The 18706-nt window shown below is 42.2% G+C and overlaps 1 protein-coding gene across 1 annotated transcript in view; it reads left to right on the forward strand.

Moving 5' to 3' along the window:
• Window positions 1–18706, forward strand: part of SCUBE1 (signal peptide, CUB domain and EGF like domain containing 1) — a 205700-nt gene that overhangs the window by 109270 nt on the left and 77724 nt on the right. Inside the window, exons 5-6 of the mRNA XM_075855615.1 lie at window positions 9326–9451; window positions 12753–12869. Of these exons, the coding sequence (XP_075711730.1) occupies window positions 9326–9451; window positions 12753–12869 (243 nt within the window). The remainder of the gene's footprint in view (window positions 1–9325; window positions 9452–12752; window positions 12870–18706) is intronic.

An 18706-nucleotide genomic window follows, 5' to 3' on the forward strand; every position in this document is an offset into this window, starting at 1 on the left:
GGGTACCTGTGGTGGTTCAGACAGTAGCGATGACTAGGCTCAGATGGGACCTTGGCAGCAGACACCAGGCATGATGTAACACAGCAGACAGATCGCTGGTACAACACGACTCCAACTCTTTAAGACACAGGAACAAGGTAGCACGGAATACAGGATACAGGTAGCAGGTACGGGAACACTGGGAACTGGAAGACACTAAGGGACTATTTGCTAAGACTAACACAGTTAAAACAACAATGCTCAGGCAATGAAGGAAGGGGCAGGGCCCTTCTTTTATTTTTTTTACAATTTTGTTTATTAAACTTTTTTGAATAGGGGGAACAGAAATAAAAAGGGGAAGAAAAATGAAAACAAACAAAAATAAAAGAAGGGGAGAGGGAATCCGCAGAAGCAAATTTGGGTACAGGAGATGACAGATGTTCTATAATACACAGCAATCAATCAGGATATATTGTATTATTAGTCAGGGGAAGGGGGGGCAAACATAAACAAGTCCGCCTGTCTTCAAAACCAATTCTCCTGTTGCATTAATGTCATACAGAAGTAGAAAGCGTGCTTCTCCTCCTCTTAATCAAGGCTTAATGTAACCAGGGACAAAGAAATGGGACGGGGACCAGCCACACCTCCGTCCACACCACTGTAAATGCTGCAGGAGCGTCTGAGAGAAGAGAACACGCCAACTAAGTTCACGACTCCCACCAACACCTCAACCATCCAGAATCCTGTACACCCTCACACTGGTGTGTTTCCTAGAAGTATCTGTTCCTGAAACCAAATAGTATGCTGAAAGCAGTTCCTAATATCCATCCTAACTCTCTGTGGAAGTAGGAGCTGAAGGTTTCCCATGTGGCAAAGAACTGCTCCACTTGGAGTTCTTTATGGAGAGACATCTCCGTCCAATACATGTTAAAGAAGTATGAGAGTTTGTCCAGAAAAAGCTGAAATGGTGGTGCCTGGTCGTGTAGCCAAGTCTGTAAAATGGCCTTCGCACCCGCTGCTGCCACATAATGTAATAGTCTATATGCCCCCTGGAAGCACCTGTGTGTGTCCGGGTCTATATAGCCAAAAATTGCCCAGAGTGCTGTTTCAGGAGTGTAGTACGTGAGGTTCTGAGTTGTATATGATCGGATACGGGACAAAAAGTCGGAATATTAGGGCAGGCCCAGAGACCATGATGGAGATTGGCCTCCATGGTGCTGCATTTAAAGCATTGGGAGGTGGGATATAAACCTATTCTGTGGCCTACGAGAGGAGTTAGATAGGATCTGTGTGCTATTTTAAGTTTCATCTCTAAAAATCGGGCCGAGGGAAGAAATGTATGAGCTTGGACCAAAGCTTTCAAAATGACGGAGTGACTGAGCGATTGATCATCAATCTGCCATTTAGTCAGTGGTGTTTGAGTGACGGCGTAGTCTAGTGGTAGGTGTAAGAACTGGTAGTTCCTGGTTATTTGACCTTTTGTGTATGTTTTGTCTGGAGAAGCCTTGGAGAAAATAGGGGTTCCATTCCCTCTCTGGCAATTGTTTCAAAATATTTTTGATGTAGCTTTTGGCTTGTGACCCAGTGCATGCCACCAACGAAAGATGCCATCCTGGAAGTTAGGGTTGCATATCAATGGCAGGTAGAGAGACAGCGAAGGGGAGAGCTAAAATTGCGCTCTGATTTTTTGTCATGCCCGCCAGGTGGCATGGCCCTTCTTATAGTCCAGGGTGATCATGGGAACAATCAGTCATTCTAAAAACATGTGTGTGCTCTGGCCCATTAAGGCCGGGAATGAGCTTGAGCGTGCGCCCTAGTGGTCACTGCAGGACAGGACGGCCACATGTGCTGGCATCTCTAGGGTGTAAGATGTCTGCAGGATGATAGGAGTCTGTGGTCTGCTACCGCGGACGTTACAGGCACTAGCAAAATGCTGTGCCACATCTTCTCCTTTCAGACCATTATAATCAATGGCTGACCATGCGTCCACCCAGAAAAAAACGTGGTTGGACCCCCGCTGATTGGACATTGACATTGTTTTGATTTTATAACTATGGCAGGTCCGACTGATTGCAATATCGAGTACTGCATGAAGGCCCAGAGATGGCCCATAGGGCTCCACCCAGAAACTGCTCCATATACTTTCATAAGGCCATGTTCACACGGCAAATGTTCAGGCTGAAAAATACGAGGCTCATTTCAAGAGAAAACAGACTGAAATCCAGGTGTTTTTGGACTTTATTTTCAAAGTCTTTTATTTTTTTATTTTATTTTTTTGCCAGTGTTTTAAAGTGTTTGGGAATTGGGATAGTCACAGAAAACCTCTATAGTGGGTAGTAAGGGACCCCAACACAATTATTAGTCTGCCTTTGATCTAAAGACAGGCTTAAAGGGGTTGTCCGGAGACCAAAAAATTCTACCCATTCATCTTGTTATATGACAAAAAGACACTTACTATAATAGAATAAAATTTTCAATTCTGGACCAAATCGCCAATTTAAAACCTATCATGTGGTGTCAGAAGCTCTGCCATTTCCTCTTACTTGATGACGTTTTGAGGCAGTCCCACATGACAGAGGTCTGCTTCCCATCAAGTTTGCGTCGACGCGTTATCAAGCACAAGACTACAAGAGGCTGGCTCTCTCGGCAAGATCGCATCCTTGCACATGCCCAGGCTGAACAGTGGGGAAGATAGAGAAAAGCACCTATTACACTGGCCTGTTCAGCGAGTGCCGATCAACGAAACATCGTTGATTGGCGCTCGTTTGCACCTGTCACAAGAAACTATGGATGGGGTCGAGCGGTCACTACTCCGATCGATCGTCCCCATACATTATCATGTCGGCAGTGCATCTCCTCTTTACACAGGGGGCTGTGCTGCCGACAACGATAATATTTAACTTTTTTAAAACGATACGATCAGAAGATGATCGAGCGTTTTTTCATAGATCGCTGTCCTTTTTGCACAGGGCAATTATCCGCAACGAGCGTTCTATGAACGCTTGTCTGCCCGTTAAGGGGGTTTTACACTGGGCGATTAACACAGGCAAGCGGTGGGAGGGGAATCCTTTGCAGAGAAGAAAACAGCGGATGCCAGGAGGAGAAGGTGCAAGTCCGGTCTCCCCACCGGAAGAAGAAGACAACTTCTGCAGCAATATCGGGGTTCAGAGAGTAACCCAAAAAGAATAATTTGAGTTAAATTGCTCTCAAGTGGGGAACCATTTTAAAAGAATTTTGAGGATTTCTTTTTGGGTCGTCTGACAACCCCTTTAACCAAATTAAAGAATGTACTGTCCAAAAACATCTGCCTTGATGACACAGAATAGGGTTGTTCAGTAGCCACAAGTCAGGAACTCATGGAAAATTAGGCAAAGCATCTGTATTAGTAGAAGATATTGTGATCTGCATTATAATACATGTGAGAAGCAGCTGAAGTTCACAACTTGTCAGTGTCTCGAAAATGGCCGATTTGTACTTGGCACAATAAAAGTTTTAAAACTCCGTTTGATGTCCCAAAGCTTATTGCATCAGATCGGTCATACAAGCCCATTCTCTTTGTGCCGCGACACTAGACCCTTTCAGCCACGTGAATTGTTTGTTTTACCATCAAGAAACTACAAAGCGCTCTTAGAGACGTAGTCATTCACAGTAAGAAAGGAGGGGGAAAAAGTTTCTTCAAAAAGTTTTTGTTTTTTTTCATCTCCTTTCTACATTATTTTCCATTGATGAGGCTAAAACAGCTTTGCTCTGCTGTCCGGATAGACCAGATAATTGTTCTTGTTTTCCCACATTGACCGAGAGCTTGTAGCATTTCGGACGCCTTTAAGGAAAGTGATGCAGAAAATGTTATTGATGGCGTCACCATGGGAACCGCATCTTTAGAATAGCACAATCTGCAATTGTTGTGGATGGAAAATAAAGAGTCTTTCCTCAAGGACAAATATGGTCTGTTCCTTGGTTTATCTGCACCCGTGAACTCTCTCTTGATGAAGGTTTCTACACTCATCTGGAGGCTTTAGAAAACGACGGACCAATTGAAAACTTGAGAAATGTCCCGGAGAATAGATTTGAGCCGTCAGCTGGAAGTAAATTTTACTAACCCGTCGCTAGAAATGAAATAAACCAATCAATAGAAGTCCAAAATTATATTCTTTGCCATGTCTAATCCCAGGAAACTTGCCTGACAACCGACATGGCTGCCATAGCCACTCCCACCAAAGTTGTCACTCAGTGTTTTCAGGGTCAACTGAATGTTATATCTGCCTAGTCATACCAAATGTCTTCTCTGCTGCAGAACTTGACAGATTTGACAGTCAAGAGTCTGTAAAAGATGAGTGACATCTTCATTAAGAGTTGTAATGGTGGCAATTCGTAGTTTGTCACTTTGGAATAGCAGAAAAGGAAGAAAACCCTGATTTACCTCTCTACGTCCCCTACTAAGTTTTCCCTGCACAATGGCGCTCCCAGCCACCCAGCCATACAGGGAACTGCATTCGGTCCCATCATTTAAATTGGGTCATGCTGCAGTTCCCCGCAACGGTGCTTATAGACAGTCTTATACGATTACCTTTAATTGGAGCTTATATGTGTCAGATTATGAAATGTTCTGGTTTACTGTCATTGAAAAGTACATCTAAAAGCAAAGGACCTCCAGATGAACAGCCAAAAACAAAACCCAATATACGATCATCACTTTGTTCCGTAATCAACGGAGTCTCAGAATTGGTTATTTTTGTTCTGGTTTTGGGAAATTCTTGATTATTTTGTCTATGATGGATTTTTAGAGTTGCTAAACTGCTGGTGATACCAGAGTAAAGGAATTTTAGTGCAAAAGTTTTGAGAAACTCAATTGCTGCAATAAACTTGTCATATGCCAGGATCACACACACCATTCTGATGCTGTTTTTTGGTCCTGTTTTTTTGAGCCAATTCCAGGAGTTGATCTAAAAGGAAGAAAGGGTAAAAAGAAAAGACTAATGCATCTCCTTTCTTTTGTGTCCACTGTTTTGGCTAAAAAAAACCGGCATAAAAAAAGTGTGTGATCCTGGCCATAATGTTCTCTCACTTAAAGGTTTTTTCCATTAGTAGAGTCCGATTCAATATCCCCTATTATGGCACATGGGCGTGATTGAGGGGCATGCCTTGCCCTAGCAACTGGAATCCCTTAAAGACAGCCATAGGGTCCTCCATTGGACTCTTACATGGTCGGGCCGGAGATCACTCCTTTGTTTCGTCTCCTCTATCCTGTGGTCAGGGCCACTGCTTGCCAAGAGGTTGACAACCCACTTACAGGTCAACTCTGGTCAGAAAAGAGACAAAAACATTGTAATTCTTCATTGGGGGAGTCTAAACTTTTTCTCAGCAATGGTCCAAGGGTGGTGGGAGTGTACGTATGGTTCCGGCCAGCGAAAGAACTCGGCGCTGGATTTTGTGGATTGTATAGCAAATATCCATGTATTTATAAGAGGGATCTCCGAGGTGTGGGGGATGCAGCGGATGTTGTCTTCCATCTGGAGTTTTTCTTTTCCTTGAAATTCAGGCATTTACTGTAATTAGAAGTTGATTTATGCTGTCATTTCACAGAACCGCATATTTATTTGTTTTATTGTTATTCGTGATATAATTTTAAAGATTCCATTAAAGGGGGTTTTTCGTTTTGTGTAACCATAGTTAAATCTCTGTATAATGAAAAGTTCTGCACATTTTGTAGATCTCTGTTTGCGGTCAGTGAAGGGGAACATTCCTATACAATTGCACTCATTCTAGTTAGAGTGGGTTTTCCGGGCAAATACAAGTTTTGGCTCCTTTAGTAGTCAAGTCAGCATTTCTTACATATAGATGGACGCCCCGGCGGTCAGAAGCGCCGTTTCGCCCCGTTCCATCTTTATCATCGCCAGTCACATGATTACCTCAACCACGCCTCTCCATTGGTAGTCAGTGGTAACGACCGCTTGTACTACACGGATCCGTGTTTGACACTTCCCCAGTGGTCGGCACGTCATTCCATGATGAGACCCTATATATTTTCCTGCCTGTGAGTGGCAAGATGTAAAGGATCAGAGGGAGGGGTTTAGGCATCATGATGGAGGAGAGCAAGTGTCCTCACAAAGAAAACTGGTGCGTAGTGGTCATGTGACTGGTGCTTATGATGGTGGAATGGGTCGGAACGGCGCCTCTGACCGTCAGAGCGTCCGTCTATATGTAAGTAACGCTGGCTTACATATTAAAGGAGCAACCCCTTTATTGCTAGGTAAACTACAGAGACTAAACAGGCAGGACTCCAGGCTGATACATTTTACTTGCTATGATACATTGTTACTCCACTTCCCCTGTTCCATGTTCCTGCTAATTTACAGACCGCAGAAGAGGGAGGAGAGTAACACAGGACTGCAGGATCAGACTACACATGGTTTGTTTGTAGTCTGTAACCATGGAGACGCATAGTAGATGTTTAGACAAAACCGATTACACATTTTTTAACCAAGACTATCTGCAAAGATGCTTATTTGTGTATTTTTTTATTTTATTTAGATGCATTGGTTTAAAAAATATATAGAATGGAAATGTAGCATTAATTTAAATGTACACAAATGTCTTTGGAGGTTCTCAAAGCTGGAGATATGTGAGATAAAGAAGTGAACATGGGGTAAGAATTTTTGGGAATTTCTGTAAGTGATCCCATTGAAGAACACAACAATCAACCTCTCCCGTTCAGATAGACTTGAGATTCTGTTCCCCTTTAAGATGTTTCAGATCATGTCTGGTGATGGAATACTTTGACGTAATATGGCTTCGTGTTAACTAAAAAGTTCATACCTAGCCCCCTACTCCTTACCACAAACCCTCTTTCTACTGTTGCTGACATGATAAAGTTGTACGGTTGAGCCGCACATGTCCTCCCTGATCTGAGGTGTAATGACAAATGTGCTTGTCTTGGCCTGCACGCAGAGCAGGAGTATCCCGTGAACCTAAAATCACAATCCCATCTGCAGGGGATGATTGTATTGTTACCAGGGCTGTTTTATTTAGAAATTGGAAACATATGGACTTGCTGTGTAGACTTTCATTTGTTTATCTAGTGACATGTGACCGGTACAATCTATTCTATCATACATCCAGCCTTAGGAGGGGTGCTGGAGATATCGCTGACTTTCCAGGCCGAGCATTACATGCCCCTCAGCATATGCAATTTTTCTGAGAATTTTGTTCTTGTTTTCACGTAGAACCTGAATGTGTCTATTAACCGTTAACTCAACTTTGAAGACAAACCATGTAATAACTATATATAATGGAAATATTGTAGATTAGGGCACCTATGAGATGCCATTGAGCAAACACCCCTTGAAGGCCATGTTCTGATGCATGGGGTGGGTTTGCAAAATAAGGCAATGCATATATTCATGATGGTGACCTCCATCCATGACTTGTTATATGAAGTTCTTCTCTTCTGCCTTGGAAAGGGGAAGTGTCCTGTTTCTATGAAGTCCTTTCGACAGGGAAACCTGGAATCGGTTATGTTTCAGATGCCCAAGAGCGTACGTACTATAGAGGCAGGTCATTTGGCTGCTATGGGGCCCTTGGAGAGAGGGAGCACAGCCAAGGTTGACCACATCCTTTTATTTTAATGGATGTACGAACCTGTGCAGGATTCCCCTCTACACAAGCCATACAACGTTGACAAGCAAGCAAGGGTGTAGGGAATTCACCCAAGTATTGTGGAGAAGAGATGGTATTGTACCAAACTTGAAATATCCCCCATTGTCTCCTTCTGTAGAGCATCTTCTCCTTTTTAAGATTTACTATTTTTGTTTTTCCTGTTTAGGTTGGATATTTAAAAGCCCTTTGCCAGAGGTGTAACTTTAAGTTACTGGGCCCTAGTACTAAATGTGTAACGGGCCCCCCACCTACCATGTGCCATTATAATACTAGTGTCTGCTTATGTGGCAGAGAGGCCAGGGACTGCTACTTCTGCACCCCTTTAGCTATGACTCTGAGTCGGCACTGGTTCTGTACTCCTGTAACAAGACATGCACTTCCTATTGTCTCCACCCCAGTCCCCAAAATACAGCAAATTTTCTTGAAGTTGTTTATGGTTGCTTTGAATAGTTGACTACACTTAACCAATCTGGTTACGTACATACGATAGTAAGCTCTGACTGTTTTGCCTTTTAAAGGGGTTTTCTGGGACTTAAACACATAGATGGCCTATCCATGTTTGATTGTTTGGGATCCAACCCCCAGGACTTCCGCCAATCATCAGAAACATAGGGACGCGATTTTCCAGCAATCTGATGGTCACAGCAGCTTGTCCATACGAGTGGCTGTGCCTGGTACTGCTGCTCAGCCCCATTCAAGTGAGCCAGCCCCTTTATACTGAGGATGGGCATGGGTCCCAATAGTAAGACCTCCACCAATCAACATTGATGGCCTAGCCTACAGATAAGCCAAAAATGTTGAGTCCTATGGAACTCTTACTAAATATTTTAATCTACAGATTATGTGGATGCTATACAGCAGAAATTTGCTAAATTTTTACCTATGGGGAACCTCTGAAGAAATGTTCCCCTTCACAGGAAACCTTCAGGGGTATTCTGGTTATAAGTGATCACCTATGGATAGGTGATAACTGTTAGATCGGTGAGGGTCCGACCACACGGGACCATCGTTCTGGCCATCGGGGAGATCCCCTGTCGCCCCCCCACCAGCCGCAAGACCACTTGCCGGGAGATGTTGAATGGAGCGGCCGCAATGCGCCCTGCCGCTCCATTTAAATGCTATGGCAATGATGGAAACTGCAGAGAACAGCAATTTCCTTCAGTGCCATAGCAAGGTAATAGTAATTATCTGTATTAGTATGTGTCACTTTCTCTCAGCACTATCCGGTCAGATTTTTGCAAATAATTATGGCTGCTCTTTTAAAACCAGGTTTCGAGGAACCGTGGAACATGGTCCAGAATTCTGTGGGACACCGTATTTTTAAGGGCTGTCTTTGTTAGAACAGGCATAAGAATCTGATCTCAAGGGGGCTCAGTGCAGGGATGGGCAAGGTAGTCAACGAGCTTCATTCTTAACAATTGACCTTGGAATACTTTACCGGCTCTCCATTCTGAAGTTCTTTGAGGTGGTGTAGGACTAGTGGTTCCCTGACCATAAAAAGTGTTTGAATCACTAATTTTGAGGTTACTCCTCTCCCTGTCAGATCTTTTTGGGCTGTAAGGTTCTGGACTGGCCAAACCGATCTCAATGTATGAATGAAGCTTTAGGTTGAAAGGTTTTAATTAAAGTAGATAACAAACAAGGATTTCTAGAATTTCCTTCCCTTGATGTGTTCCTTTGTTTTTCACAGAAGGCATGAATTGCATGAACAAAGACCATGACTGCGCCCATATCTGCCGAGAGACGCCAAAAGTGGGAGTGGCATGTGAGTGTCGCCCAGGCTTCGAACTTGCAAAGAACCAGAGGGACTGTACATGTAGGTAGCTGACTTTTTTCTTCAAATATCCCAATTCTTCAATGCTCTCTCCTTTCCAGTATCTTCGTACCTTCCTGCTGTATCAAGTTTTCAGGTATGGTGCAATTTCTTACCTGCAGTACCAGCATGAAAAGTTTTTGCAAGGCTCCCATTAAAATGAATGGACAGTCATTTATTTCTATGAACACTAGTGGACCACTAGATGACTTAAAGGGAAAATCAACTTTTTAAACAGTGTCTTTTTAGATCCATTACGCTGTTCTGATTAATACTACTTTATAGTGGTCGAAGACCCGCTTTTTATGATGAGTTAAATTAAATAATTCTGGATGCCAACAGCCACCACTAGGGGGAGCTTACTGCATACTGTTTTAATATGGAGTTGAATGTATGAACTGTATACAGTAAGCTCCTAACCCCCCCTAGTAGTGGTTGCTAGCAGCCAGAATTGTATCTGTTAAAGGGCTTATCCGACTGTTTTAAAAACAGCTGCAAATGTTATAAAAGAGAGAATCTGTATTGACCTCTTCTCTCCCTCGTGATCGAGCGCTTACGTTCTGGCGGACCTCCATGGCTCAGTCTACAAACGGCTAGCACGTGACCGCTGCAGCTAATAGAAGACCTCCCTTAGTGGTCACATGCCGTCATCCTAGCATCACCGCTCAGCCATAGGAGCCATGATGCTAGGCACATGAACGCTGAGGCCCCGGATTAACTGCCGCTTGTAAACGACCGGGAGAACTGCCGGAGTGATTACCAATTCGATTTTGTTTTAAAACTTATGCAGATGTTTTAAAAAATATTTGCTGGTCCGATAATCCCTTCAACAATTTTTATGCAGAGGATTTTGAACTCTCCATTAGGAAAACTTGAGTTCCTGCCGCTATAAAAATTAACGAGCACAAAATTTTGGACCGATTTAGATTAAAAAAAATAATTAAATGATGTTCAAGAAAGAAGCGCTATTGATTTTCTCAGTCGGGCAAACCTTTTAATGAATGACTATATACATAATCCTCTATAGGGTAGTTTTAGGGTTATAGATCTTTTTTAGTTGATCATCTACGGTCAATTTTAAAGGGACTTTAAAAAGAATGACATTCGGCATAATCTTGCTTGCATGTCATTAGCATAATCCTGAACCCTGTTTGCATCACGTTAATATTGGATTTTTTGCCTTTGAAATATATTTGCTGCACATTCTTGGCTCTGCACCTACATCTTAATGAACCATATTTTAAACGATTCAAGCTTACAATGCCAAATAAACATGAAGCATCAAGAAAAGGTGCAGCCCCAGGTAAATGATAATTGCAGATCTTTTCCAAGATACGGCTTTTGATGTTTATAATCATTAGGATAACCTGCCTTAAAAAAATCTTAAACTCGTGTCCTAAAACAGAAGGGTCTTTTTGATAAAAAAAGGAACTGTGATATATGGCTGGTTGTACCCTGTGAGGCAGACTTACAATTTACATTGCTATTAAATGTCCTCCACAATGTTTCTTCTTGACTGGTAAATGGTTAACCACGTCTTCCCCGTTTTACATAAACCACCCGTAAAAGTCCTCTTGAAGACTACAGCTAGAAGACTTTTGGTGTGCAATGTCCCATGCAAGAGTGGCTTGCGACTTCCTTCGGAATTGGACTATCCCACAACATCCAACAAGGCAGAAATCTTGTGACAAGGTTGTTATCCAGCATAGCCTAAAACCAGGGCTAGACTATGACTTTGCTTACGCAATCCCAAACAGTGGCGAGACTAGGACTAGGTTTGCATGATTTGACAAGTGACATGATTCAAGTTGTGCAATTTTTTTTTCAGCTGGGGAAAGGAAACCTTAAGCAACAGTTGCATGGTGGCCACGGTCCCCATTCAGTCCTACCGGAGTGCAACTCTTATGATTGGTTAAGTCTGTTGTTGAAGCAAAGTTATTTTAGAAAGAATCTTCTGCAGGTCTCCATGTCCTATGGAGTCATCTGTCGCGCTACTCCAAAATTGTGTAACAATAGTCATCAAGCCAGGGCCAATCGGGTAATATTGCACCCACTAACCATCAAAGCAGGGGACACATATGTTTATGGAGATATAGGGGTTCCCTTTTTTTTTACCGTTTACTCAGCAGTTTGCAGAGAAATCTCCTGTCATGATCCTCCTCTTTGCGGCTATGATGGACGAAAATTGGATTCTTAGGCCCCATGCACACGACCGTAAAACCGTGGACAGTAACACGGTCCATGGTTTTACGGACCCATTCAGTTCTATTGGCCGCAGAAACCTTTCCGTATCGCTACTGATGGGTATCCGTGCCGTAGAACTGTGACGGGAATTATGTCCTATTTTTCGTATTTTTTGGGCCGTGCTCCCATACTTTGCAATTTCCGGCCGTGATTATGTGCACGGCCGTGTGCATGGGGCCTTACCTAAATGAATATAAAAATATAAATCGTAATGATAAATCTAAAAAAAGATTCTAAATGTTTTATAGATTTGCACTGGTTTATAAAATTAGTCTACAAAAAGATTTGTAATATACCCAAATTATTAATTCTGTCTCGTTTCCGCGCTGACGTGGCAATCCTGTCCTTGGTGCTTGGTGTTTTGACTTGACGCAACCGCATGATGTTATTTCATTGTTACATCACATGACGATGATGGCCTGTTACCACCACTTGACAGCACCATGGCCGAAGTCGACTGGTGTTGATTGGCCACCCCACTCACATTACATGATGTCGTTTGGATGTCACATGATTGTGGCAAGTTATAAACACAGAGGACTGTCTTGACTGTATCGGTGCAGAAACGTGTCAAAATTAAAAGGGTGAGTATATTATATTTTTTACTTTTTTATTTTCGCATTATGTGACATTTTGAATGAAAGCGGTAAACTTATATTTTCGTCCTGACATTCTCATACGTTCTCCCTTAAGATTCAGTCACAAATGCGGGTTTGTGACTTGACTGCTGGGAGGCATTGTTTGTTTACATAAGCTCCCTGAAGGATCGTTTAGTCATGTCTGGTCTGTATTGACCAAATATATGCCCTTTACATGTCTCATCTATACAGAGCCGGCCGGCCAATCTATCCTGATATGTTAGACCTTTTTTTTTTATTTAATCTTCCCTGCAAACTTTTACAGCAAAGTTAACATGAACCTTGGAGAAGGGGAAAATAAGTTGTACTTAGAAATTAGATCAATTTGTTCTCTTCTCTCGTTAGGAGCTAAAGTACAAAGCTAATTATTTGTCATTAACATTTCTGTTTATGTTTGCACATGTATTTTTGGGTCTAAATAGTAACGTGTAATTATGGAAATGGAGGCTGTCAGCACACCTGCGATGACACGGAGACGGGCCCAGTGTGTGGCTGCCACCAGAAATATGCCCTTCACTCAGACGGTAGAACGTGTATCGGTAAGTTCCCACCAACGTTTTAACTGCGTGGATAAACTTGTGTATTAAACATGATTTTGTTTAGGGGACTATTGCTGTCATAGAAGAACATTTAAAAAGCGTTTAGGCGTGAAAAAAATTCCAGTCCTAATTTTACAGTCTTTAAATCACTGTTTGAAACCAAAAAGATTTTTTTTGTATATATTTTTTGCTGTTTGTATTTTTCTTCTAACTTTAATTTATTGATCGGTAAAAGAAAATTAGAAGGGAAGATTACATTGACATGGTTGTCTCGGCACAGGCATCTCCTTTAATGTGAGGGCAGCCATGGCGATCAGGATCCTGCTCCTGAGCTGATTTTGCAGGTGGATTTTGCCGTTTGAAAGCTCACTTTCCAAACAGCGGCCGCTACAGGACAAATTCAGTATTACATGGGGCTATTGAAATGACTGACCCAACCATGCAACACATGTACCAGGTCTGCCGTAGTTGGAGTCAACACTTGTTAGCTGCGCTTTGCTATTACTGGTAGAGGAGGTCGAGAACGTGGGACGCCCCTATATGACCTCTATATCTAGAACCATACATAAAACCAGATTCTACAAGATTCGGCATAAACACTTTTTGTATTTCACTGAATTACTTGGATTACAAATATATTCTGAAGAAGTGATTTCCCATAATTTATATTCCCATCCAAGTTCTAATTGAGAAAGTGATGTGTGGGCTCCTAATTACAATCTTGCCTTCTAATTCTCTTGTCTGCAATTTGCAGTTCTTGATAATAACAAGTTGCACTACTGTACCAATCCCACAGGGCATTGTGATGAGAGGTCCGGTAAACACACGGCTGTCTGATTCCCAGAATGGATCTCATTAGTGGAATACAGAGTCGTGTGCGCTCAACTTGTCAAGGGAGGAGTAGGAAAAGTTATAGAAATTAAGGAGGGGGGGGGCATCGCTCTCCCGTTTATACATAGTTAATTGAATAAATAACAAATAGATATGAGATGGAGAGATATGAGGGAGAGAGAGAGATATGAGGGAGAGAGAGAGATATGAGGGAGAGAGAGAGATATGAGGGAGAGAGAGAGATATGAGGGAGAGAGAGAGATATGAGGGAGAGAGAGAGATATGAGGGAGAGAGAGAGATATGAGGGAGAGAGAGAGATATGAGGGAGAGAGAGAGATATGAGGGAGAGAGAGAGATATGAGGGAGAGAGAGAGATATGAGGGAGAGAGAGATAGATATGAGGGGGAGAGAGAGAGATATGAGGGGGAGAGAGAGAGATATGAGGGGGAGAGAGAGAGATATGAGGGGGAGAGAGAGAGATATGAGGGGGAGAGAGAGATATGAGGGGGAGAGAGAGATATGAGGGGGAGAGAGAGAGAGATATGAGGGGGAGAGAGAGAGATATGAGGGAGAGAGAGAGATATGAGGGAGAGAGAGATATGATGGAGAGAGAGATATGAGGGAGAGAGAGATATGAGGGAGAGAGAGATATGAGGGAGAGAGAGAGATATGAGGGAGAGAGAGAGATATGAGGGAGAGAGAGAGAGATATGATGGAGAGAGAAGAGAGATATGAGGGGGAGAGAGAGAGATATGAGGGGGAGAGAGAGAGATATGAGGGAGAGAGAGAGAGAGATATGAGGGGGAGAGAGAGAGATATGAGGGAGAGAGAGAGATATGATGGAGAGAGAGAGATATGATGGAGAGAGAGAGATATGAGGGGGAGAGAGAGAGATATGAGGGGGAGAGAGAGAGATATGAGGGAGAGAGAGAGATATGAGGGAGAGAGAGAGATATGAGGGAGAGAGAGAGATATGAGGGAGAGAGAGAGAGATATGATGGAGAGAGAGAGAGATGAGGGAGGGAGAGAGAGATGAGGGAGAGATATGATAGATTAGATAGATGTGAGAGACAGATTTTGGTGGTTGTGAAATAAGATGTCCGGACATGTCAACTCATTTACAAGCCCCTGTTGATCCAGGAGAACGCAGAAAACACCTTTTATATGTCATAGTGCAATGTTTCTTGAATATCACATATGTGAAGATCTCTTAGCTTCGGCAGGTGATAGCAATGTATGGGGGCTGCCTAACCTCCTTTTTGGGAGGGAGTTAGCCTGCCTTTCGGGATAAGCTGCAACAGATGTGTGGGGATCACTTCTGGCCAAAACAACTTTTGTTACTGGCCAACCCTGTGTACTTCCTGTTTTTGTAAAACTTTTGACATGTCATACAGATGTGTGAAAGTTTTCATTGGTTGACGTCTATGACCTGGGGTCTCAACTGAACGCTAAGATCCCTTCTAAGTTTCTTACCCTTTTCTCTTTTAACTGGGAGATCTCAGCATCTTCAAAGAATTCCAAGTTAGAATTTTTAGAAGAGTAAATTGAACCAGAGGTGCACATAGAAGAGAGGGGGCCCTATAGCAAATATCAGAATGGTCTCCCAATATGGTGCCAGGATTTACCCCCAGGACAGAAGGGCTTGATGCTTTGTTTCAGTATTTACGCACTACAGAGGGGTTTTTTCCATAGCACTTGCTTCAGGTTTCTGATGATGTGATACACAATCATTTTGTGACAATTCCAAATCTCTTAAACTGTTTATGTAATATCCTAATTTTCCCCTCCTGACCTCGACTTAATGGAATTCTACTATACCAGGCAGTGGAACTTGAATTTTGTGATTATTGACCTAAAGGCTATTAACTTACTTGTATTTGTTCCTTTTCAGTTCTATCCAATAGTGATCTCCTAATGCGTCATGGGGACATGTCAGGAGGTCCCATTAATGGAGTCTATGAGCTTGGGCCACCACCGATTGCCAAAACTATACAGCACCCATACCTCTTAAAAAAAAAAAACATCTCTGGAAATCTTGACCCAACGTTCTAGTATGTAAAACATTCATATCATAGACACGTTATCTGGAATATTGTGTTAGAAATCTCCAGTAAAGGCCCTATTACAGCGGCAGATTTTGGCCCTTACAGCGAGCGCCGATCAATGAGACATCATTGATCGGCGCTCGTTTGCTCCTGTCACAAGGAGCTATGGATGGGGACGAGCGGTCGTTACTCCGATAGCAGTTGCTCGTCCTCATACATTATTATCATGTCGGCAGCGCGCCTCTCTGTTTACACAGGGAGATGTGCTGCCGACATCGATAATATTTTACTTTTTTTAAACTATACGATCAGCATATGAACAAGCATTTAGTTTACACAGGACTATTATCGGCAATGAGCGTTCTATGAACGCTTGTCTGCCCGATAATCGCCCAGGCTAAAACCCCCTTTAGTGTCAGCCCTCTGTTGTTGAAGGTCCTTTGTTCTGGAAATTGGTGGTAGTCCAAGATCCCGGGCTGTATGTATGACATGTCAGAAGGTCACTTTTGGATGGAGTATCTCTACCTAAGTGTATTTTTGAGAAAAATCAGAATGGGGTGGGTAATGGCCTGGCTGCCGAGTGATTTGTAACTAGACTGGTTGCTAAGGATACACTACCTAAAGCTGGCCATACTCATTAGATGTATGTCGGTTGAACCTGCCGGTTTTGGCAGGACCGGCTGACTAATGTGTATGGCGGCGTCTCAACTCTTCCTCGATGGCAGATGTTGGGGAGAGAAAGATCGAGCTGTTGAAATTCAACATGCCCGAACCTTTTGTCTGTAAGTAGATGAGCCGCGGCCAGAAGAAACTGGCAGTGATTTTCTCCCTACTGAGAGAGCCGAAAGCCGAGCGTGCAAGTGTATGAGGTAGTCGGGAGGAATAGCTGTTCGGTTGTTCATCCTATAGCTATCTAAATTTTATGGCCAGCCATTTGTATGGGGCCGCCATGAAGTACGTCCATAACAACCAGTCTGCCTCGGATTATTTAGGTGTTCAGAACAAGGCCAAATTGGGGACAGCCGATGAACAGTGAACAGCACTTTCTTACTGGCATCTTTATGATGTTTTTGATGTTTATAATGGTGGAGAATTATAACCACTATAAAGATAAATTAATTCTCACAATTTTTAGACTGGTACTAAAAATGGACATTCACTTTAAGCTTGGGGAACCAGAAAAACAAAATGTTGACCACTTCTGGTAAAGCATATCCATTTTCATTTCCCATAATGCCATTTACTGGTAGATGATCTTGGTGGATACGGGCCAAGTGTATCGGGTCAAATAATTGTTGTTTAAAACTTTTTAGATTAATCTTTAATGTGTACCTGGTTAAATGTTTTTGTTTTTACCATTTGGGGCTTTTCGTTAGATCTTGTGCTACTTTTATGTATAGCTTGCATGAAATTGTGATTTATGTTCTAAAATAAACCGTTTTCATTGAACTGCCAAAAAAGTATATTTTCAACTGGAACAACAATGACTTGTGTTTTGTATAAGATGTTCTAAAAATATACATCCAAGCATTACATTTATTTCTTCTACAGTGCCATTGAAGGCGGGAACCATGTTTTTTTAATCTTGTCAATTAATAATGTACTATACGTGTTTACATTTCTATTGTCAACCACATTTGATCCCTGTGTCCGACCCTCCCCCCCTCTTCTGTTCAATTTATTTTTGGTTTCTCGTAACCTGTTTTAAATTGGAATAAGCTTGTTTTGGTTTGAATGTTAATTTTTTTGTTTTTGTTTTTTACAATTTTTTTTTAAATCTTATTTAATTTTTCGTTCTGAATTACTCTGCTTTCTGGTGATGGTTCCTGATTGCCTGTCTTGTCTTAAAACTGATGTTTTATGAATAATTTCCAAAAATATCATATATGCCGATATCAAATAATAAAAATAAACTCAAAAAGAGCCTCGTTGCAGCCTTATCTAATCTAGAACTTGTCAAATGTGTCGTTCACTCAACCATGTAGTGTTGCCAGAGATAGGCAGCTGTCCTTTACACTCCTGACCCCCCCCCCCCACCTACCTTGCTAGCTTGTATGGTGCGTCTTATAGCATCATTACAAGACCGCGAACCGTTTGCAATGCTACACAAATATTCCCTTTTTTCTTTTGTTTAATGCATTTGTCTGTTTGCCTCACCTGACTCTTTCTTTTATTTTATTTGCTGCATGTGAAAATCCCCTTACTGGTAACTGCATTAAAAATTGAGGATGGTGTCTTCCATTTTTTACATTTTTTTTTTATAAATAAGTTATTAAGATGATCTGCAAACTTTGCAACTTATTTTTCTGCTGTCTTTTGGTACAGTAACCTATACACACGATCTTTAGTAGCGCAATTGTGGCATTACAATTAAAAACTTTTAAGGAACTTAAAGGAGCTGTCTGCTTTTTTTTTTTTTTTTCCAGAAACAGCGCCACTGTTAGGCCCAGTTCACACAGAGTTTTTTTTACACTGATTTTGATGCGTAAACCTTGATGCTCTTTCTTGCCGCGGTTCCGCCTCTGACCTCCCATTTAAATCAATTAGAAGCAGAGAAAGCATATTTTGCGGTGTTTTTTTGCCCACGCCGCTCGATGGCCGCGGGCGAAACATGCTGCGAAAATGGCAGCAAGAATTTGCTGGCAAGTCAAAATCTGCCTGCAAAAAAACTCTGTGTAAACAGGGCCTTACCCATGGGCTGTATCTGGTATTGCTGCTCAACCCCATTCACTGCATTACCAGAAAAAAAATATGGCTCTTTTTGTAGTTTGACATCCCCTTTAAAGGGGTTGTGCCATGAGGAACAAGCTTTGTCCATATACTCGGTCAGTGGCTGTATAATGGTATATATGGACAGCCTTGATACAAATGGCCCCCATACAATACTACATTTGCCCTGCAGCAGGCGCTCTTGATGAAATGCCTGGATTTCCCCATAGTAAATGGGTTGTCTGTAAATA

This window comes from Rhinoderma darwinii, chromosome 3, assembly GCF_050947455.1.
Source record: "Rhinoderma darwinii isolate aRhiDar2 chromosome 3, aRhiDar2.hap1, whole genome shotgun sequence".
Lineage (NCBI taxonomy): Eukaryota > Metazoa > Chordata > Amphibia > Anura > Rhinodermatidae > Rhinoderma > Rhinoderma darwinii.